At 40.5% G+C, this 23,585-nt stretch overlaps 2 protein-coding genes and 3 long non-coding RNA genes across 6 annotated transcripts; 2 read left to right on the forward strand and 3 right to left on the reverse strand.

The window, feature by feature from the left end:
* Window positions 1-205: 205 nt before the first annotated feature.
* Window positions 206-3,795, reverse strand: LOC113016500 (uncharacterized). The gene is made up of 5 exons (XM_026159373.1): window positions 3,577-3,795; window positions 3,070-3,381; window positions 1,666-1,783; window positions 1,355-1,400; window positions 206-545 (listed from the first exon to the last, which is right to left on the reverse strand). The coding sequence occupies exons 1-5, from the start codon at window positions 3,650-3,652 to the stop codon at window positions 393-395; spliced, it is 705 nt and encodes a 234-aa protein (XP_026015158.1). The 5' UTR covers window positions 3,653-3,795; the 3' UTR covers window positions 206-392.
* A 3,294-nt stretch (window positions 3,796-7,089) lies between these two features.
* LOC113016683 (uncharacterized) lies at window positions 7,090-8,743 on the reverse strand. Its single transcript, XM_026159695.1, has 3 exons — window positions 8,409-8,743; window positions 8,137-8,192; window positions 7,090-7,979 (listed from the first exon to the last, which is right to left on the reverse strand). Exons 2-3 carry the CDS (start codon window positions 8,149-8,151, stop codon window positions 7,113-7,115), a joined length of 882 nt encoding a protein of 293 aa, XP_026015480.1. The 5' UTR covers window positions 8,152-8,192; window positions 8,409-8,743; the 3' UTR covers window positions 7,090-7,112.
* A 4,975-nt stretch (window positions 8,744-13,718) lies between these two features.
* LOC113016998 (uncharacterized) lies at window positions 13,719-16,161 on the forward strand. Its single transcript, XR_003271347.1, has 3 exons — window positions 13,719-13,751; window positions 15,587-15,766; window positions 15,865-16,161. It is a non-coding gene; the product is annotated as an uncharacterized LOC113016998 (long non-coding RNA).
* A 31-nt stretch (window positions 16,162-16,192) lies between these two features.
* Window positions 16,193-17,949, forward strand: LOC113016999 (uncharacterized). Of its 2 annotated transcripts, none has more exons than XR_003271348.1 (5): window positions 16,193-16,372; window positions 16,851-16,981; window positions 17,230-17,267; window positions 17,443-17,564; window positions 17,707-17,949. It is a non-coding gene; the product is annotated as an uncharacterized LOC113016999 (long non-coding RNA). The 2 variants fall into 2 exon arrangements; XR_003271349.1 differs by having other exon boundaries at window positions 16,856-16,981.
* Window positions 17,950-20,565: 2,616 nt separating this feature from the next.
* Window positions 20,566-22,273, reverse strand: LOC113016667 (uncharacterized). The gene is made up of 3 exons (XR_003271286.1): window positions 22,261-22,273; window positions 21,777-21,834; window positions 20,566-20,830 (listed from the first exon to the last, which is right to left on the reverse strand). It is a non-coding gene; the product is annotated as an uncharacterized LOC113016667 (long non-coding RNA).
* Window positions 22,274-23,585: the final 1,312 nt, after the last annotated feature.

Raw genomic sequence — 23,585 nt, forward strand, 5'->3', positions numbered from 1 at the left:
TGCACCCTCCTTATTTCACCTCTTGTGTCTACACTGAAACTTTTACTATGTCTAAAATAGAAGTGCACAAAAGTGGAAGGACAGTAGAAGGTAAACCACCAACATTGTTTAAGCCAGACTGATCTCTCTGTTTATCTGGATGGACATTGTGTTCAAATTATGATGAGATGTTTGTTAAAAAACAAAACTAGTCTGATACAAAGAGTCATGTTTGCCACAGTTTATTGTGTTTGTATTGTATTAAATCTGAGAGCCTGAGTTGGAGTATTATGACTGAATGGTCTCCATTACTGGGAAACAACTATCCAGTGTGAAAAGATGGACGTTTATTATAATATATGAATATTATTATATTAGTATGTCACCTAAAGTTTTATATACTTTAAAATGTTTCATAGAGCTTTATTATCCACTCCCACAGTTCCTGTGCTTCTTGCTGAGCGTGTCTTGTTGTCGTGTTGATGGTTCACTGAGATGATAGTCTGGTAGGAATCACTCGATGGCTGCTGAAGGTTTGTATAGGGCTGATCTGGCTCATCGTCATCCTTTAGAAAAGTGAAATATTTTAGGTATTAATCAAGTTCAACCCGGTCTACCCACACACTCTATTGATCTTTAAATCTCTCCATCTGTTGCCTGGATTATTTAATGTTTCTGCTCATTTCTGTAAGAGCTTCTTCACAAAATAAAGGACACTGAAGTTGGCACTAATAGTATTATAACACTAATCTGTAATTATCTATATAAGTAACATCCTAAAACATAAATGTAGATGTTTTACCAAGTCTGGCAGAGCTCATATTATATTTTTACATGCTGTAGTGCCATTTTTGGGAGCATTTCAAGTTGATATACATCAATACAACCATTATAGCCCAAATTCTAATAATATGTCTGCATTAAGTGCACAGTAATTACATAAATTGCAAAAAAATGCAATAAACTACCAAAAAATTGAAAATCGTTTTTGTTTTTTAACATATATTTCTAGTTAGAGAAATTTAAGAGGCTTATCTCTCAAAACTGTAAATACAAAATAGTTGCACAAAATAGTTTCCCACCACAGGAAATTTATTTTGAGTGTCTTCATAGTTTTATTTCTGAAAAACACCAATTTTTATATAATGCAGGAAAAACAAAAATAAATATTATAATGCAAAATTAATCATCAAAATAAACTATTTCCAGCAGTGCAATATGAGTTCTAAGCATCCCAGAAATGACACAGAAAGTCATAAAGTCAAACATAACTTTTAAAAACACCAGTATAGGCTCATAAGGCCCTGATGGTAAAAAACTACATTTCTGCAAACTTTTAACTAGCTGCTGTAGATCGTAGCAATAAATTGCTCACCAAACCGTTGGGATTTTCAGGTACAGACACTCCAGATGTTCCTGACCTTAAGCAGCCACGCTGATAAGAAAGGATGTCAGCATTAGTGTAACACTATTCACATTCAAACAGAGAAAAATCAAGTAAGAACATCTACATTTATATTATCTTCTCTCTTAATAATGATAATTATTTTTGGAAGGATAAAAAGTGTTCATTCTAGACATGATGTTTAACATACAGCGAATTCTCATTTATTGAAATGCGATGTTTCCTTTTACTTTCTCTACATCTATATCATCTTTGAATTACTGCAGCAAAAATAGTCTCACCCATTACTTTTCCTCCAGTAGATAAATCCCACGATAACTCCAGTTATAAAGATGATCACAACACCGGGCAGATAAACGGAAAAAGATTTGTCTGCTGAAGTGTGGGCCTCGTTTGTGTCTAAATCATTGAAAAGATGCATTTGTCAGTAAAATCATTTACTTTCATTTCCTGGAAATCAAAACACAAATCAAACACAGTTTACGTCTACTGAAACTCTGAGTGAAGTAATGAAACCCCAGTTTTATAACCACAGAGCTTTAAATATTGTCACTGTGCTCTTTTCTTTTGTCTTCTTCTTCTTCTTTTGCATCTTTTCTGAATATTACTATGAACTGAAATTGGTCCAGCTGCTTATATACATTCACTGGCCACTTTATGAGGTACACTTGTTCAGGGTGTAACACAAATATTTCAGTGTTCATTTCATTTGTCAATCACATGTCAGCTTCATCTTCCTGGTTAAATAAAGGTTAATAAAATAATAAAATGTCAGCAAATCAATGCTCAAACAGAGCAACATGGCACATGTTACTGGTCCCAGTGCTTCACAAACTGCTGATCTGCTGGGATTTTCCCACACAATCATCTCTGTTCACAGACAATGGTCTGAAAAATAGAAAATATCCAGTGAGCTGTGATTCTCTGGGTAAAAATGCTGTTTACACATCAAACCTTGAGGCAGAGCGGACCACACTGGATATCACTGCTGTCCTCTAACAACAGCAAGCTGAGGCTACAGTTTGCAAGTCTGGACAACAGAAGACTAAAAAAACGATGCCTTGCCCGATGAGTTGATTTCTAACAGTTCAGACTGCTGGTGGTGTAATGCTCTGTGGGGGATTTTCTTTGCAAACTTTGGACCCTGTAGTAACCACTGAGCATCATTTAAACACCACAGCCTGCCTGAAGGTTGTTGCTGACCACATTCATGTCTTTATGCCCAAAAAATACCCATCGTCTGATGGCTGCTTCCAGCAGGATACCACACCATGTCACGGCTCTCAAATCATGTACGGCCTGCGCAGTCACCAGATCTCAATCCAGCAGAGCACCTTTGGGATGTGGTGGAACGGAAAGTTTGCTTCAAGTAAGAGCAGCTGACGAATCTGCAGCAACTGTGTGATGATGTAATTTCAATATGTCTTGAGAATCTTTGAGGAATGTTTTTAGCGCCTTGTTGTGCCACAAAAAATGAAGACATGTTTGATGGCTGAAGGTGGTCCAACTCGGTTCAAAGATTTACCTGATAAATGAGTCAGTGAGAGTATTTAAACTGCTGTCAGTGAAAATAAGAAGAAAAGAAATGAACAAATTACAAGAATAAAAAACACATAAGCAGGTCAATACAATGCTGACACAGTGCTGAATAACTGTGTCAAATAAAGAAACCAAAATGCATTTACCTTCCACAGTGACACTGATATGGACAATATATGTCCCTTCAGTGTTTGTACACTCACAGGTGAAGTTCCCACTATCAGCTGGTGTTAAACTGGTCAGCTCCAGAAAGGCAGTCTGATTTTCTTTTGTTATTGAGAACCTGGGGTCACATTCCTGAGTAACGTTCTCTCCGTGTCGATACAGCAGATGACACTCTCCTCCTGTGTCCCTCTGTCTTTTGATCTTACAGATAATCAAAACAATAGTAGTCTGACTTTCCTTGTTGCAAATCCGAGTGACATCGTGTTCTCTCCTGACTGTCTTCACAACAGTCTCTGTAAACAGGGACAGCAAAATACGGTAAATACAAGATTCAGCCTGTGTCAGAGAGGACTTTAGTTTCTATATTTTGTGAATGTTAAACCATCTTTTTAATCCCATAATAATGTGTTTAGTTTAAACTAAAAGCAAGGAGGTTATAAATTTAAAAATATTAATAATGCATAATGAAAATAGTTTCCTTGTATTACCTTCAGCATCATGGGACACAGCTAGTGGTAACAGCAAAATCAAGCAAAGTTTTGATACGTCCATGCTTGTTAACATGTCTATGAGCCACCGACAGTGAAGAGGAAGATGTGCGGAAAGAAACAAGCTGAAGCTTTCCTGGCTAAGCAGACGTCAGACTGTTGCCCTTCACGGGGCAAGTGTGAAATGATGTAAAAAGGAAGTGTACTGACAGGACTTTCATATTAAAAGGCTGTAAAGTTGAAACACTGTGCCAGCTCCCACACAAAAAGAAAACAGGCTAGTTTTTCTTTATCACAGAGGAATTATTACACTGCTAACTGTCATGTTCGCTGAAACTGAAGGATGGATAATATTGTAAAAGTAACAACAAAACTACCATTTATCATAACATTATAAGCATTTTAAACTAAAATAGCGTGTTACGTCATCAAACCGCTTCATCCAATCACTCAGATACTTACAAAGTTTTGACCGCATTACCTTTAAAATTTGTACGAAGATGAGCATAAAATGAATAAAACTGACATGCTTGCATTTGTTGTGTAGTGCAACAGGTGTATGTGGCTGAGGGATTCCCATGATGCAATGCGTATTTCTTCTTCAGTCACCTTTCCTACTCACTGTGTGTTAATGCAGCTCTCTGCATTGAATCATATCTGTTATTAACCTCTGTCTCTCTTCCACAGCGTGTCTTTATCCTGTCTTCCTTCTCTCATCCCAACCAGTCGCAGCAGATGGCCCCGCCCCTCCCTGAGCCTGGTTCTGCTGGAGGTTTCTTCCTGTTAAAAGGGAGTTTTTCCTTCCCACTGTCTCCACACTGCTCACTCATAGGGAGTCATATGATTGTTGGGCTTATTCTCTGTAAGTATTATTGTAGGGTCTGCCTTACAATATAAAGCGCCTTGAGGCGACTTTATATTGTTGTGATTTGTCGCTGTGCAAATAAAATTGAATTGAAAATTGAATTGTGAAGGCCACACCAGAAGCCACACAATTGGGAAGTCAGTAACGTCAGACACCAGCATCTTTATTTTAATTTAATGCACATTTCCACAAACATAAATAACGACACATGTCCCATAAACTATTTCTGGTTAAAGTTTTACTGGTGCTGGAGGTCTGTTGGACTGCTGAGGGTAACTGGAGAGAAAATGATGTGTTTTTTTCATTGGGCGTTAAGGCGTCTGGGAAGGGATCTCAGACCATTTACATCCTGGGCCATCTGACCTCAGGAAATCACATGATAAGGTGGGGCCAGGTTTCACAATGAGCTCACCCGAAACCCTGGCTGATTAGGACCCACACCCGCTTTCACACCTTGGCTCATGTGATTAGGTAGAGGATCATCAGGGGGTCCTTTGTCCCTCTTTGGGGCGAAACTCCCACTGGTTTTAAGTCTGGGACTCCCCACCATTGACCCTTAGAACTGAAGAAGCTTCTCGGATGAGAGGTGAAACGTCTTCAAGCAACTCAAGAAGTCCAGACGCTTTTCCTTCCAAGCTCCTTAGACTACGATGACCTGGATGACTGAGAACCTTCACAGACTTAAGTATTAAATTAATAGTTGGTTTTCATTCTTTGTTTTTAGATATTTTTTTTCTATTCGTATCCTCTCGTGTATTTAACTGGCCAGTTCAGTCCAATTTACTTTGGGAAATATTTAATCTGAGGTAGGGTTGCACCGATACCGGTATCTGGTATCGGCCTCGATACCACATTTTCTAAAGTACTCGTGAAAAGTTCCCCGATACCGAGGACCGATACCACGGTCTGAGACCTGTCTATGTTTGAGCGGCATGTAAGGGGTTAATCACAGGCGCCGAGTGCCCGCCCCCAGGCCCCGGCTGCATCTCAGAGCTGGGAGAAAGCGAGGCGAGACAAGTCAGCCGTGTGGAACTATTTCAAAGTGAACGAAGACACGAAAACAAAGGCGGACTGCAAATTGTGCTCATCGAAATTGTCCAGAGGAGGCTCAAAAAGTAGCGCATTTAACACAAGTAATTTAATCAAGCACCTAAAATCCCAACACGACAACGAGTACAAAGAGTTTGCCCACGCTTATTTACCCACGCTTATTAGCACAGAGGAGCATAGCTGATGCTACAGCAGTGGGACGGAAAATAGTTGGGCATTTTAAACATTTTAAACGCCTTAGCCTACTCCCGCCTCGAGGACATTCAGGGACAGCTCAACCAGCCAATAAAGAGACTGCAGCAGGACGTACAGACACGCTGGAACAGCACGTATTACATGACATCAGTCCTATTTTTCCACATATTAATACATTTATGAATTTTGTGCAGGTATAAAGATCGCTTCTTCTCCAACAACACTGCTCCAGAGGCCAAGCTGCACCTGAAGCAGGAGCTTCTAGAGGTGAGGCAGAGGGGAGTCGGGCAGAAGCTGCAGAACCTCCTGCTAAACTGTTCCTCAAGGCCCAGGCTGCCGCTGGCAGCAGGTGCTGCCATTGAGCTCGACACATACCTCGGAGAGGCCCCAAGCCCTCGTGAAGACAGTCCTCTGAAGTACTGGGGTGTCAACAAAATCAGGTTCCCCACTTTGGCTAAAATAGCCTGTAAATAGCTCTCAGCCCCATGTAGCAGTGTGGACAGTGAAAGGCTTTTTAGCTCAGTGTCACACATTATAGATGAAAACAGAAACAGTCTGACTGCTGATGATGCAGAAAAGCTACTTTTCTTAAAAAACCCTGCCACTCACTGTTTCTCTCCATTTAGTGAGTCATCTTAGACTTGATGTTAATACCTACCTCAGTTGCACTGACTGCCACAGTTCTATGTCAGTGGATGTTGTTAGTTTATTCACATATTGTGCACTAAATGGCAAAGATGTTTATTAATGCCCCTTGTGTTGTCCAAAGCGGCAGAGTTTAAAATAAACTGAAAAATACTTGAGTTGCACTGTCACTGTTTAAATTTTTTTATAATTATTTATTCTGTAATATGTTGCATACAACATGCTTTTCATTTTAAATAAATGTTCTTAATTCCAAACCAGTCCCTTGTTTTTTTTGTTGTTAAATTATAGGACTAAAGCTGTTACCTGTAAATTTAAATCATGTTTTTATTAAGTACTCGGTATCGGCGAGTACTGAAATGCAAGCACTCGTACTTGTTTCCAAAAAAGTGGTATAGGTGCATCCCTTATCTGAGGTAAACATTTTGCTTTTCATTTGACCCCTGACCTGTCTGCTGTAATGCAGGAGGCAGGTTTATGACCTATACTGCAGCCAGACACCACAGGAAGCCTTCCTCCATGTTTTCTTTACAGTAATTGATTCAGCCAGTTTAAGTCTCCTTTGTTTTTGTGCATTAGATCACTGTGTGGGTTGTGTTGAGTGCTTATGTATTTGTAAGTAGCCATTATGACTTGACTAGTGGTGTTTATCTCTTTTAAGGGGTCTAGTATCATCAGTTAATTAGTTTTTTACTGTTTGGAGAATTATAACCATCATAATCAACCGAATCATCTCAACATGTATTTGCTCAAAAATGTATTTATTACCACAAACATGTATTTAATTATCAACAAAAGGAAAATCAACAGTTTCTAGAACTCCAACAGGGGCAGGACTTGGAGGTACTGGGATTTCAGGAGGCAGCAGAATGGTACACTGGTCAGTGTCATTATTATTGACCTGTGATGGTGGATGGCCTTGGAGGGAGCTGAGAGGTAACTCAGACCTCTTGTCTTCAGGACACGTAAAGCAAACATACTCCTTCTCAGCAGCTGGAGACTTAGAGACATCCCAACTCATCAGCCTCATGCGTTTGGGCATCAAATGTTCCTCTTCATCATTAACAGAAAAAGCAGTAGAATACCTGCGCTTTCTGCAGAGACCTACCTCTGCAGTGGGTGGAGGTCTCGGAGGCAGAGGAACATCAGTAGGACACATGAAAAACATCACTTCATCATCCAGGGATGAACGATCGTTTTTCAAATCTGGATGCATGATCTTGTCTGTGTCCTTCGACTGAAAGCTGGCATCAGCAGGTGGAGGATTTGAAGAAACTGGTACATCAGAACTCATCAGCCTCATGCGTTTGGGCATCAAATGTTCCTCTTCATCCTCCACAGAAAAAGCAGTAGAATATCTGCGCTTTCTGCAGAGACCTAACTCAGCAGTGGGTGGAGGTCTCGGAGGCAGAGGAACATCAGTAGGACACATGAAAAACGTCACGTCATCATCCAGGGATGAACGATCGTTTTTCAAATCTGGATGCATGATCTTGTCTGTGTCCTTCGACTGAAAGCTGGCATCAGCAGGTGGTGGACTTAGGAGCTCACATGCAGGTGCGCTGATAGGTCGGAACATGAAAGCGGGAACTTCATTGTCCAGAGCACAACGGTCTGCACTGGGTGAGCGTGGGAGCTTCTCCTTTGCCTGTGGAGGAGGCAGACTTTGACTTTGTGTTGCAGAGGAACATTTAAGTCATCTGACGTTTTGCTCTGTTACATATTATTATTGTTGTTGTTGGATTTTTCTTTAAAAATTCACACGATTTAATGTTGAGAAACAGACACAGTGAAGGGTAACTTACCACAGCTCGAGGCATTTTAGGCGTCTGTCAAGGCAAAGACGCAGGATTTGGTTTCTCTGTGTAAGATTACAGGACAGTTGTCAGTTTCATTTTCAAGTCAGTTGGATAAATTCATATCAAACTTCTCAAACTGTATCATTAAAGCATTGTTTAGGTGGACAAATATGAAAGATATGAAGATAAAAACAGTAACAGCTGGCAATCAAGGGAAAACAACCTTACGAAAAAGGTCTTAATCATTATTGTTTAAAAGTAAATCTTTCAGTCCTTACTTCAGTGATTGTTTGAAGTCTCTGTGCTTGTTGTCAGTCGCAGATTTGTGTAAAATATTTGCAGTTTGTGAATAAAGTTTGCAGGAGCTCCAAAGTTTGTCTGTTCAATACCAAAGTAATGAGGAGACTGAGTGCAGGTTTGGAATCCTCAGTGACAGAAGAATGCAGCAATGTTTGAATTTGAATTTGTTATTGTTTTATTAACAACAACTACCAGGATCATACCATAGCAACACAGTGATGCCCAATCAAATGTCAGGTACAAGGGATAGCCCACATACACATCCAACAGCACAGTAAAGCAATGGGCACCAATGCCACCAGTCAGGCCTTAAAAATACCTGAGTTATATAACAGCACACTGACAGTGTCTCATCCAAAAATATAAAATGTATAAATACAGTTAATATCATTTTCATTTAAATTTTATTTAATTCTCTTCATATAGTGCCAAACAGATGTCTCAAGTCGTCACTGTTACAACATAGATAAACATGAACATGAAATCCATTATTTAATTCTCTTCCATTCACTCCAGTTCAATTCAATAGCTATATAGATGGATAGACAGATACTGTATTATATACTATATTGATTCCAAATGGAGAATTAATGTGTTATATCACCAGGATAATGAATTCAAGTAGTACAATCTCCAATAAACAGACAACACAGTTCAAGTTCAAAGTGCAATATGTGCAGGATCCAGGCTTTATATTGTAAGATGCAAAATGTTTATATATACATAATATTGTTGAAAAACTAAAGAAAGTTAAAAATCAAAATAAGTTTATTGTCACTGTGGCTGATGTGATTGCAATATGAACCTGGAAGCAGACAAGGGAGAGATGGAACTGAATCTTAACAAAAAAACAAACCATTTATTAGGTTGAAAAACACGAACACAAAACAAGGCCCAGCAAACAGGGGCGGAAACTAAAACTAAAACCTATCCTGGGAATAACTCGGTATGACTATGACAACTATGACAAGAAAAACATGAACATGAATCCGAGGAGGTGCATGCGAGAAACTCTGATGAAAAATCATGAACATGAACATGGACCTAAACAGAATCAGGAGATAACCTGAAACCCGGAATAACGTGAACGGAGGAAAACGCACCAACACTGCCCAGAGGAAGACAGCGGACTTAAATACACAGAAGAGAAAGGAGGGAAGTGGAAACACAGCTGACACAAATGAACCTGACACCACAGGGGAAGCAACATGAAACACACTGAACATGGAAACACAACCCTTTCATAATAAAAGACGAAACAAGGAGAGACGTGGACGTGTGATGGGCTGAGTTGCCAAATGGCTGGTAGGCTTTTAGCTAGGCTTTAGCTTCAGCCAAGTGGAAGCTAAATTGGCTAGTCATTCATATGTAAATTAGGTTGTTACCTGAGAATTCTGGAGGGGAGTGGGGGTGTGTGAATGATTGCTGATTTCTAACTGCCAACTGCCTCTTTGTTTGTCTGGGGGGGAGCTGCTAAAAGCGGTGAACTTCCTTTTGTGTTCGTCTTGATGCATTCTCAATCATCCAGGAAAATAAATCTCCAAAAGTCACCAACTTGTTTCCTGAGCCACAAGGAAACTTGTGTTTCAGTTTGCCATCTTAGGGAGAAATCAACACACATGGGTGTTTGTCCTTTGTTGCTGAGATTTATTGATAAAAACAGTACAAAAAAACCAACCATTTGTACACATATTTACAAATAATAAGAAAAAGTGAGTGAGTACATTTCAACATTTGCAGCAATCACTCACAATCCTGGCACTGCCATGGTATCTGTAGTCTGCATTTACCACATGTGTATCTGTAGCAGTGAACACATCGCACAGTGGCATGATTGTTCTTGCATTTGTGTTTGACCTGACACATGGCTCTTTTTCCAGGGCTCGGTGTGGAGGGTTGTGTCCAAAGCAACTGTTCTTTTCTTGCCTTCTTCCCAGCTACATGAGAGCGAGCCAGCTCTCTTGCAAGCTCCACCAGGAAGTCCACCCGTCTTTCCTTCGTCCCGGTGCATGCTTGATACAGCACATCCTGCGGAGTTCCATAGGATAATTCTAAAAAATGCTTTAGTTCCTCACATTTTAATGCAACCCACTGAATTAAAGCTGAAACTACATCTGAGTTGTATCATTTCAAATTCATTGTTGTCATTTACAGAACAAAAGTTAGAGAAAGTTGTTTCTGTCCAAAGTCTTATAGACATAACTGTATGATTTTCAATGATTTCAAGGACAGCTGAAGATAAAAAGTATTCAACAAGGAGAGACCAGGAATTAGTGATGTGCAGAGTTTGAATAAGAAGCTGTAATTAGACTGAATGCAAGACGAGAGCAAAGCCATGGCAACAGCAGGAAGTGGAGCAGGACCTGCGTGTGTCCATGAAGCTCGATGTTTTTGTGCACAGATCACATGCAGTCTGAAATGTTGTGCAGTCCAGACTGTATATTTTGCTGAGTGAAATACAAAAGCTTCCTTCATGGATGGAAAAGAAACTGTTTCAGTGTCAAATGAAACACTTTCTGTTGATTTCAACTCCCAGAACTGAGTTCAGCTGAGCTCCACGGTGCAACAATTAGACTCCACTATGTTTCCTCTGTTTTGTAACAGCAACAGGCTGTTTAGGGCAAGATTTGCTAAAAGGCTCAAAACAGACAATTCAAAATCCTGTTTGACTTTATAAAGGAGACACAAATGTGCAACAATCTTGACAGAGTGCCACAGTGTCACAGACAGTTGCACTGCCTTTGATGAGAAACACTGAATGATAGTAAAACTAAACAATCACTGCAACACACTGATACAGGAGAAGTTGTGATTGTTCTTTTCATTTGTCCTGTTGTGTAGTTTGGCTGTAGTGTGCCCCCCACCCACCCCCCTTTCAAGAAGCCAGCTGTATGATCGTCCACATTAAGAGAAGGAGTTAAAAGTGGGAGTCAAAACCTCCAACTTAAAGTGGAACATTAATGTCACACAAATGCAGACACAGACTCAGTGCCATTTTTATATTGTTAGATTCAGAGATTTTATTGAAGTTCTCAGTTATATTAGGGACATACAGAATGCTTTCTAATGGAATAAGAGGAGAGAGTGAAGCAACTGTGCCACCCTAAGGACCATGGAGTGGGATTAATGATGAGTTGTGCTCATTTGATACCAACTAATGTGTGTTGGGTGCATTGTGGGCGCCGTCCCGGAGCGAACCAAACCCCAAGACTGGCAATTGGGACATTGAATGTCACCTCTCTGGTGGGGAAGGAGCCTGAGTTAGTGCGTGAGGTTGAGAGGAACCGGCTAGATATAGTCAGGCTCACCTCAACACACGGCTTGGGCTCTGGAACCAGCCTCCTGGAGAGGGGCTGGACTCTGTCTCAGTCTGGAGTTGCCCCTGGTGAGAGGCGGCGGCCTGGGGTGGGTATCCTGGTGTCCCTTCAGCTTGCTGCCTGTATGTTGGGGTTTCTCCCAGTGGATGAGAGGGTTTGTTATCTGTGCCTCCGGGTTGGGGTTCAGAGTACCCAGCCTTCTTGGAGTCCCTGGGTGGGACACTGGAGGGTCCTACTGGGAGACTTAAATGCTCATGTGGGCAACAACAGTGAAACCTGGAGGGGCGTGATTGGGAGGAATGGACCCCAGGACCTGAACCCAAGTGGTGTTTTGTTATTGAACTTCTGTGCAAACCACAGCTTGGCCATAACGAACACCATGTTCGAACATAAAAGTGTCCATAAGTGCACGTGGCACCAGGACACTCTAGGCCACAGGTTGGTGATTTGTTGAGTCTTCTCAGTTTGTGCTAAATCATTGAGTTGATTCTCAGTACTGTTCATTAGAGTTCCTGACCTGTTCTTTCCTCTACCTAGATTTCCTGTACGCGTCCCTGACCCTGTGTGGATTGCCTGTTGCTGGATTGGCATGAGAGTGTAACGGTGTGAGGGTGAGTGGCTGAAGAGGAGTGAGCGTGCGAGCCTGGAAGAGGTGAGTGTAACACAGACGATGCGACGAGGAGCACAGGCAGACAGGAGGGGACACAGCTGGAACTAATGGGCATAACGAGACACAAACCTACAAAGTAAAACAGGAAACTCACAGGCTGTTTCACAATACCAACTTGGGGACACGAACAGAACACAGAGGAAAGACACAGGTAGGGACAATAGAAACACTAAACACACAACTCAAACCCTAAGAACAAAAACAAAACAGCAGAAACTGGAAAATAATACCAACAAACTCAAAACACTGGGTCAGTGACTCAGGACCATGACAGATCTGCCCTGTTTCACACTTAACACTTTGTGCCCACAGAAATTGGGCGCACCCACAGAAACGCAAAGCAGGAGATGAAGCATCGCTGAATATATGTCCAAATCAACTTCATTCTAAGCCAAAGACTAGAAAATATGGTGAAGCATATTTTACATGTAGTTGTTTTTTCCTGTGTAATAATATTCAACATTGCTATCAATACCTACCTCGGCACTTGTGCAGGTGAAACCAAAGGGAAGATAATCACACCGTGACGCCTCTGCCTTTGTAAATGGAGGGACAGTAACTGCATGTGTGTATGTAAGCGTGTAAAACCTGCAGATAGTCAGATTAACAGTATTTTGTCTCTATCTGCCATTCTGCAATTCATCTCATGTAAAAAATAATGCGTGCACAGCGTGACGTGAAAAAAAGGCACATATCTTTGACGTTGCGTGACCAACTCTGTATTCCTCGTCCACACGTAAACGCAAAAAAGGAGTTTTAAAAAATCTCAGTTTTCGGTGATTCGAAACGCCGTTTACATGTGGACGAACAACACGTTCTCACTCCCAACTCGTCAAACGAGTGACGCATGGTCAGGCTCCCTGTGCTTCACTTATGGACGCGCAGGGTACCCCTCTCGCGTCGGGAATTGACGTGAAGGGTCCTCCGATTGAAGAGATTGCCGCGGAAGTGCCTGTTGTCGGTATATTTAGACATTTTCCAAATCACATTGTAGTGACGTATACAGAACACAACAAATTATATAATGTAAACAACTACCTGAAAAACAGGTAGAACGATACTTTTGTATCGTTTATTGCATTTATGGAGGGAGTGATGTATGCTGGGTAATGGCACAGCTAGCTACTGGGTGACTTTATTCACCCGCTTCGGCTGTTATCAGTCCATACAATGGGCGTTATTAGCACAAATCAGTCCCATAGATATGGGCCATCTCCTGCTAGATTGTTCAGAAGGTTGTTCTCATCCATCCAGATGGAGGATCACTAACAGGAGCGTGGGAAGACTCCAGAATCCACTTTGGCTGGAATCCGGTGGATATGCAGTGTGTACAGGTAAGACCATTTAAACAGACAGCATTTATAGAATGACTATTAAAAGTCAGCGAGTGTCAGTAATGTTAATGTGGTTATGTTAGTAATACACCGAGTGCTAATATAACAGCTTTAAGATGCATTTGTAGATATTATTACGTGTTTTACCGTCTTTATGGTGCTAGCTTAAAGTTACGGTGTAAACGTTAGCTTATATTGGAGGAAAGCTGTTACTGGTTAAACGATGTTAGCACAGAAATATTAGCTTCTGTCATGACTGATGAAGTTACTAGTTAATAAAGTTTCCAGTAAAGTGTTTAATCGCAGCCACAGACTGACAGCAAATATCTCGATTAGCTTCAGTGCATCTATAATAAATATGTGCAAGTTTCAGTGCTTCGTTTAAACTGTATGATACTTATACTGACCCAGGGTCAGTGTAAAATACAATCCTAGCTGTGTGAACAAAGCCTGGCTCCTTTAATCCTGCATGACAAACCTCAGGATGCAGGCTATTATTACTCTTTCCTGCTGGCACACCTGTCACACCTGAGAGTCAGCTAGAAACTTACAGTGACGTGGACATCATGCAAAGACTGCCAGACTCTGTAATACTGCAAATGATCAGTGACTCAGGTTAACACTAAACTTTAAACGGCACCTCTGTGTCTCTGTGTGCTGAACATCTAGGATTGAGTCAGGCTGCATCAGCTGAAGCTGTTATTTGTATATATCAGTATTTTTTATTCAGGTGTGGGGAAAATACGTAAGACTACAGTGAAGCGATGCACCAGATGAATCCCTGGCCAAAGGTATCGTACTTAAATCAGACTACTGATCCAGCCACATCAGCCTTTTGTGAGGTCTGTTTAAAGTTGACTAAAAGTGAACTGCAGGTTCCTGAGAGGTGGACTGTGAGCACAGAAACACATGTTCATACATACAGCTGCAGCAAACTTACATTAATTTTAAATAGATTTGTTACTCTGATGTCTGTCTCTGTGTTAGTCCTCTGACAGACTGGTGACCTGTCCAGATGTGTTCTACCTATGACTACTGGGACAGGCTCTAGCCTCTGTAATAGAAATTTTCTGTTATTCTCATTTAAAGTGTTTAAGTGCTTATGCATATGCTTAGTTGTGACACTGTTATAGACTGTTCAGTGAAAGTTTCTAAAACTAGATGAACTTACTTCAGCATCAGCAGTTTGAGAAAACAACTCCCTTTAAAGGTGCTGATAAGGCCAAGGGCACAAAACAGCTTAACCATTGATCCGTTAGGTTTCATAGCGAGACACGTGAAGTGTGGTAGGATCAGTTTGTAACTTCCTCTTCCTTGGAATGCATAAAGGAGGAGGAGCACCACTTCTGTGGCAGCGCTGACATGACTGAACTGTGATGTTTGATGTGTGTTGGCGCAGTAATAAATAGCTTGATCACAGCTCTTTCTGTGTTGCAGACTTTATTTTAAAAATTCCACGACACCCCCCACCCTCCCACTGTGAACATGAATTGAATATTCAGAAGACATTTGTTTAAATAGTTCTACAAATCGGAGCTGTTGGTGTGTCCTTGGATTGTGTGGTAATAATATTAGAGCCTGCAATCTTTCTTACTGAATCTCTACTATGAGTCATGTTACCTGAGATTAATTCTATGTTTACCTGTCAGCCTGGACGAATGTGCTGTGTGAAGGAAATTAAATTAAATCAGATCTGAACTGCGTACATTTAAGGAACCTGTTCATATTTAATTGAAATATGAACCAGTGATTTTTTTGATTGCTGATTCCAAGAGAGTCTTTGTGGAAATCCTGTTTGGCTTTTTGTTATTTTAATTCTCTTCTCTGTTTTCCAGAACAGTTCTCCACAGTCGCTGTCCACATGGGTCAGTGGGACCAAGAAGCACTCTGCTAATGTGGGACTCTGACCAGCAACATCCAGCAGGACCCAGACAGCGTTTTCTATCTCCCAGCTGGAGTTTTTGTTTGTCTGTGACTGGAGAGTCAGATTTTTGTTGAGCTTCACACTTGCAGAGGTAAGTCAGTTTGCAGAGATCCCTCCCACCCTGGCTTTTATGTCCTAGATTTCTTATTTGAAACAGTAATATTTCAGTGACTGCTGCTTATACCACAGGTTAATACACGCTACTGATCCCTGATAGGAGAATCATCACCTCTGCCAACAAAGAAGCCTGGTGGATGTTTGTTTACAGTCTGATGATGGGACATCATGCTCTGCATCTTCAAAGTTTGCCTCCTCATTATTATTCATACCCAGTAATGTGAAGTATGCTCATATCTACTATAACTGAACCAACCTGGTGCTCTTCATTGAGTCTGAATGTTGGATGTTGTGTATCTCGTGTTCTCTGGGCTTTGTTGTCCTCAGTCTTTTTGCAGGATCAGAAAACAAAACCAGGAGGCGCGTAAATGTTTCTTCTCCATGATGTTTCTTCAAATGTTTCTTCTCCATGATGTTTCTTCAAATGTTTCTTCTGGATGATGATAAGACTGTGACACGGGATGCCACCTTTGGTCTTGTGATGAAGCAAAGCTCAGGAAGAAGTGGGATTAAATGGTACCCACATGTGTGCTGCTGAGAAGGATGTACAGGGGCACCTGCAGCCAAATCCAAGCTTCAGGTTAGTTGTAGTTGCAGAACGCTATAGACTGAGACAGCTGAGGCATCAAATGTTTGATTAAACGGATGAAAAAGAGAAGTTTCTTCCCCATAATTATCACTTCTTAAAATCTGTAGCAACTTCAAGTCTGTCAGCGTGCTGAGCATGCTCAGAATGTGACAATATATTTTTGTTCAATATTTAATTTCTTTCAGTTGCAATTGTTAAATGAAAAAAAATAAAAATATATTCTTATAATTTAGCAAACGAATTTATCAAAAAAAATATACATATATCTGTATTAGTTTTAATAAATTAATTTGACAGCTGTATTGAAAATACCATATTGTATTCATACAGAATCAGTTTGGTATCATTGTTTGTCTGATTGTTGAAACTAAGAGCTGCTTTGATCTGTTAAGATCTAAAGTATCCAAAGTTGAGCTCTGATGTTTCTTCACCCTTGTGTGTGTGATATGTGATTCCTACATGCTGGCAGAGCAGAGCGGCAGTTTGTGCTCACAGATGGTGACGGTGTGGAGAGACGGTGGTGTTTCCTCAGAAGAACCAGCAGAGTCACTTGCTGACTGATGTTCGTCTGCACTGCACAGAGGAAATCAGCTGACCGAGGTTTGTCCAGTGACGTGTTATGAAATGTATATTTGTTTTATGATTACAGTTATGATTTTCTTTACAGAGGCTCTGCAGAGGTTAGACAAAGCAGAGAAAACATGTGCTTTACATTTTACTGTGATTTATTGAGATATTTGTTGCCTGATGTTCAGCAGGAATGGAGAAATAGAATCAAAGGGAGATGTTTTTGCTGTTTTTGTAATGATGTAAATCTTCAATATTATTTATTTGCTTGGTTATATTAGGAGTGTTTCTGAGTGAGGGCGGAGGAGTCATCATCCAGGTAAAGTGACGTAGATCAGTGGACACACTTGTCTCCCCTTTAAAGGAGACGATCAAAGTCATCCTTAAATGTTAGTGCTTTCAAATACACAAACATTTTTAAAGGACAAAAATGAACATCCAACTTTGACTGTAATACAAAATAAATCTTTGCATGTGTGTTTTCAAACTCTCAGATGGGCAGCATATCAGTCTTGGACTGTGTAACCTGCCGGAGCAGCACTGAATGACCACCACACACGAGCATGTTCCTGCAACATTCAGCATCTGATCCTTCATCTGTGTGCTGCTGCTTTTGGTAAGTAGAGTTACCCAACTCCAGTAACTCTAAACACATGCCATCCATTTCTAACGGCCTGGTTACTTCCTGTCAGTTACTTTAGAAACCATGTGGTCACCTGACCTAACACTGTTTCTTCTTCTTCCCCTTAATGTTCAAGTGTCACATGTCAAACAGCTGGAGAGGAAACTACACCAGTGTACTGGGATGTTTCACCAACACGTGCCAGATGCTGTTCCTTCATGGTGACATCACCAGAGACAGCCCCGCCCACCTCAGGACCTCGCCATTGATCATGATGATTATAATGATGACAGCGAGCGGAACTAAGACTGTAAAAATCCACGACCAGAATTTTTCTTTCTAATTATTAATGAATACTGAGAGCCTCTTTCTGTGTTTTGTCTGTTTTGTTTTTTTTACCTCATTTGTTACTAACAAAGTTCACAAACTCACACAGTTTACATTCTGTATGTTTCCATCTTTACCAGCCACACTCTAACTGCATTTAAGAAAATAATCCTTAGAAATCGTCCTTTTTCTCTTTTGTAATTGATGATAATTCAGTGAATATACTGCGCTGCTTCCTTTTATTGCGTCACACATTGCTTTAAGTTTTTCAGTGTCCAGTTATTTTTTATTGCTGTTTGAATTCTCTGTATGTTTGACCCTGTAGACTGTTTGATGGACTGCTTGTCTTCCTGTTTGTTACCGCCGCCTGTTTTTTAATAAAGATTTGGATTTCTGACTTCAACACAGCCTCTGCGTGTCCTCCCTTTGTGTCCTCTTCCTCACTGAATGTGTTGCATGTGTCACAGATTCCTTTTATTAACAGCTTTCCCACAGTGAGTTGCATCAGCATTCATTCACAGCACATTTCAGAAGGATTCAGATTAATACAGTGATCTTACAGTCAGAATGATCCTGACAGAGTGCCACTGTAAATGATCTTTCATCAGGTACATTTTAAAGTTCAGTATTTCAAAGCAGGAGTTATGAAGACTCATACTGGCATTAGGACTAATAATATGTACTTACAAAGTCAAAGTTTTTTAATTATGCTGGAATATTGGAAGACAATCAACTTTGTGTTTTCCGCATATTAATTATTCTGAAATAGAGACGGTGACCCTAACTGTACAGAAGCACTAAACAACTGACAATCTAACAGACATCATTGGCCTGAGCCGTCATGCACAGTGAGTCTGATCCTTTGCTGTGAGAGTCTGACAAGCATGTTTCTGGTCAGTTTGGAAGAAATAATATCACAATGTTGATCTTTCTTTCCAATATTCCTTCTCTTTTACAACATAAACTGTGATCAAAGCTACTTATGTTCACAGCATGTAATAATACTGACAGTCCAGGGCATTGTGGTCTGTTGAGCTAGGGTTAGGGTTAGGGTTAGCAATTCAGACATATGTAATCAATATTAAACGTCTCTGACGTGGGCCACTGTCCGCAGTGTTGGGAAATCCATACCAGGCTGGAAGGAGTCAAGGTAGGTGAGCATCCACGAGAAGACAGCAGATGCATCCTACTAATACTGACAGGACCAGGAGACTCCAGAAACCCAGCATCTTCTCTTCAGTGCCATCCTCTCCTGTCACCCTCTCTGCCCGCAGCTCTTTGAGTATGGGGTAGATAAGGGCGCAGTGAAACCCTTATTACTAATTTGTATTATAATTCAGTTTTCATGAAATATTCATATTCAGTATCGGTCCTTTTATATTAATAACCACGTATCCACCCAGGCTCATGGTGGGGCAGGGCTCTGTCCTGGGATGCTTGAGTACAAGGTAACGTACACCCTGACCAGGTATCCAGTCTGTCAGAATTGTTTTCAATATTTGGTTCAAAAACATGAGTGACAACAAAAATCCAACTAGGATTCTTGCATATGATGAATGAAGTCTGTCTTTGACTGTATTGTCCAGCTGATCCATCAAACCCCCAGCAGGTGAACCTTATTCATGACATAACACAGCAACAATGTAAAAAAAGAAACAGCAACAGTCTAAATGTAAAGTGCATTCTAATCTCCTCTTCAATAAATCATATTCAAAGAGTCATTCAGGACTGTAAAACGTGAACTACAGAACCCAGAGTCTTCATCATTAAATCTCTGGTTGCTTCATTTTTCTATCCTATATCAGATACTTTAAGGTTAGGTTAGGTGAAGTTGCATTCTCATGGTGAGGCAAAGTGCTTTATGTGTGTGTGTGCGTGTCATGAACGGCTATAAAAGGCCTATAATTAAAGAACAAAGTGGGGTTTGAGTTCGAGTTGCGTCAGACTGTCACTACTTGTAAATGGAACGCAGCCTTCCAGCTGCGTTCCATTTACAAGTACAGCTAATAACAGGAATCGGAAGCGGTCCACCCAAGTCCACAGCAACCACCATAGCAACCGCCTAGCATGACCTTAAAAACATATTCTGTCTTCATAACTATCAAACACGTGAAATGATTTGCAAAGTGTGAAAGTGTTACAGCTGCAGAGAGCTATGGCGGTATCTTTGGAAGCTGTTTACATAGCTAATAATATACGATGTAACCATGGAGACAGTCGGTCACGTGAGCTAGCGGTGCATGTTTACTACAGTGAATAAGGTGATTGCGTGCACAGCGTCCACACGCTGCAGAGGGTAAAGACATTACTTCAATATTGTTTTATATTGATATATATTTGCCTTCTGTTGACCATCACCTCAGGTTCACCATTACAGTTTCAGCAGACAGATGCACACTGTCTAAATATGAACACATTCAAAAACTCATGTCTCAGAAATAAGCACAGCTGTTCATGTTTGTCATTAGAGTTTTATTTGTAAGAAAATTATGAACTTCATATTGTGTATCAAATAAAAGAACATTTCACAACTCTGAGTCAACAGAAACAGGAAACAGAAATGTCTCTAATGCAGACGTGTACAGTGTAGTGTAAGCATTAAAAGATCATAAAGGAAACACTAACATTCATGTGAAACTAATTGTAATAAAAAAATGAACAGGTGCTTTATAGATGTAAAAGAAAGAATCTGAAAACAACACTTTGTTGGTCTAAGTGATCAAAGTAGAAAACAGAACTGATGTTCAAGAACAAACCGTAGCTGCACTAATATTACACATCTCCATTGTTGTGGTGAACAGACATGTTGCTTTTAAAACCACATGCAGTGTGTGACCGTGACTGTTCACTGAGACCATGAACGCCACTTTGCTGAAGCCTTCGCCTTCTTCTTCTAAAATGGAAGCAGAAGGAGCACGAGCTGCTTTGATCTACTGAAAGGAAAAAGCAGAACATCTGAGCTGAAACCAGTCAGCTGAAACCATTAAGACAGGAACAATCATTCAATGCAGTGTCTCAGGTGGCTTAGCCTGTTACAACTGTTGATACAAGCTAAATACGGTTAACACACAGTGTCAGGGAGCTCCAGTGTGGAACTAGTGGCTTTAGGTTTGTAGTCATTTAACTTTCATCCATTCATTCATTTAATTCAGGAGGAAGAAATGCCAGGTTGATGCAGGCTGGTTACATGCATTTGGTCCCATGCTGTCTTTAACTAAATGACTTGGTTCATTTTATGGCTGGGCTGTATGTGGGGTTATATCATGTTATTTGGGCAGGAGTACCTGTCCTCTGTTAGACTTAGAAAGTTTATCCATAAGTAGAGTTTCTAACTCTTCTAGCACATCTGTGGCTGACAGCTTTTTGGTGGCTCTTTTTACCCCACACTGGTTGTGAGTGTGTAAATAGCCCCACTAGTTCTTTTGGGTTGCAGTTAACTTGGGAGGAAGGGGTGGGTCTGCCATGACTAGATGAATAACAATTATCTGGGATACATAAATTTCATAATGCATGCATATATCTCTATAAACCTGCCTGAGGGCTGCCATTTTTTACATTCAGTTATTTCTTTGTTGAATCTAAATAATGAATGTGTTACAGTTAAACTGACACTGGTCAGTGTAAATGGCTCATTGGGACACAGAAACCTTTAAATTAAACCCCATCACCTGATATCGAGTGTCAAACAATATCAAAGCTGTAAAAGCTGTTTACAGTCAGAATTTATAAAACTATGATTGTAAATAAATTCAAACAAGTGAGCTTTTCTCTTTGTGCTGAACATCAACACTGTGGCTTCTTAGACTGTAAGCTTTACTTTAGCACAACCAGTTGTAGAAGCTGCCACTCCAAATGTCTTTGATAACAAGACAAAAATACCTTTTCAGTCCACGGCCTGAAGTTCTTCTCTGACATCTTCTTCCATCAGCTTTGTCTGCTGGTTTGAAGACAATAAACCACAAAAAAGATGATTTAGTCACTTTGTCTGTGTCATGCAGCTCGAATGTGTCGTGTAACGATGTTGAATAGCCGTCGTTATCCCTCTGCTGTGTCAGCAGGATTGTACTGTACAGCATCTCATTGATATGTGAGGAATGCTAATGTAACACGATAACAGACTTACATCATTAAAACATAAAGGACAGGAGATATTTAGATATTTTTATATTTATATTACATTTTATAGCTGACGGATATTACGAAATAGATAGAATTTACTAAATAGCTGGATGAACATGAAAAATATGTCTATAATAACAAATGACCATGAGAGGCAGTAGAATTAATTCAACTGGGCACTCAAAAGACGTCCTTAAATGCTCTTTAAGTGGCAGAACACATGAACAAACAGTTAATCGCTTACTTGAGATGAAATCTGCTCAGCTACTTTGAAAACAGTTTATAAGTGGTTCCTCCTGTAACAGGATGACTGCTCAGGGGTAAGGCCATCATGCAGTCCAGCAATCTTTATGGTTCTGCTTTGATTCACCAGGAACTATTAGGGAAACCTTCCAGCGCCTCTTGTGAAAGAGGAGCTACTTAGGAGAGTCTTGGAGCTCCCACCGACGCGGGATCATTCCGTGAGACTCCATGTTAGTCATCCTGTTGAACTGAGTTAGTGTGTGTATGCCCGCGGTTATATGTGTCCTGACGGCTGCGTCTATTGTGTCCCCAGGAGAAGTGTGGAGCGCCAGACGGCAGCCAGCACGAGGGGTGCTGAGACACGGGAGCGGAGAGCACTGAGACACGGGAGTCAGGGAAAGCACGGGGATTTATTGTTACACTGTAAATAAACGCACTGTTTGTACATAGAGCACCGCGCCTGGGTCCTGCTTCCCCACACCTCCCACGGTTTGCCATGCCGAGCCGTGACATCTGTGTTTAGGGAGGAGCAGTGAAAGTGAAAGTGTTGATCCTCCGTTCAGAGTAGTGATGGGATTTCCGGCTCTTTTTAGAGAACCGGCTCTTTCGGCTCTTCAGGTTGTTTTGTTGCTTTAATTAATTTATTATTAACAATAATATAAAATTATGCACAAAAGGAATTACTGACGTAAAAAAAAGTGGTTATGGTAGATATATGCGGTGGCCCCTTGAGACAAAACACGTACAAACTCCAAAACACATTTCTAGCATGAACTGAACTTCCAAAGCAGAGCTACTAGATCACTTAAATTACACAATTGAAAGCATGTGTGTATTGTTTGTGTATTTATACACAGGCACTCATATATATCCAAATAATAAAAAAAAACATTTTCATTTACCTGTTACTACCACACACCAAATCCGGTCGTTGGTACTTGCTGGCTTGTGTAGCCACTAGGTAACAAAAGCTCAACACTGCGCCCAGCATCCTGGAGCACTTCTGTTGTCTTTTGTATGTGTTTTGAGTTTTTATTTGCTTCGGAGTTTTTATGTGCTTCGGAGTTTGTACATGTTTCGGAGTTTTTACGTGTTTTGAAGTTTGTATGTGTTTTGTCTCTAGGGGCCACCGTAAATATACTTTTATTTATTCACTCCACATAAAATGTAATAACTAAATCGTATAATACAAAAATCAACTATTCACATTTCAACTTTTAACTGTTTAAATTTTCAGCTTTTTCCTTTTACAAATTTAAAGTGAAACAACACAAAACACTGCAAACCACAACACAATTAAATATAAATTAAAATATGAAAACAAAA

This window comes from Astatotilapia calliptera, chromosome 23 (assembly GCF_900246225.1).
Source record: "Astatotilapia calliptera chromosome 23, fAstCal1.2, whole genome shotgun sequence".
Taxonomy (NCBI): domain Eukaryota; kingdom Metazoa; phylum Chordata; class Actinopteri; order Cichliformes; family Cichlidae; genus Astatotilapia; species Astatotilapia calliptera.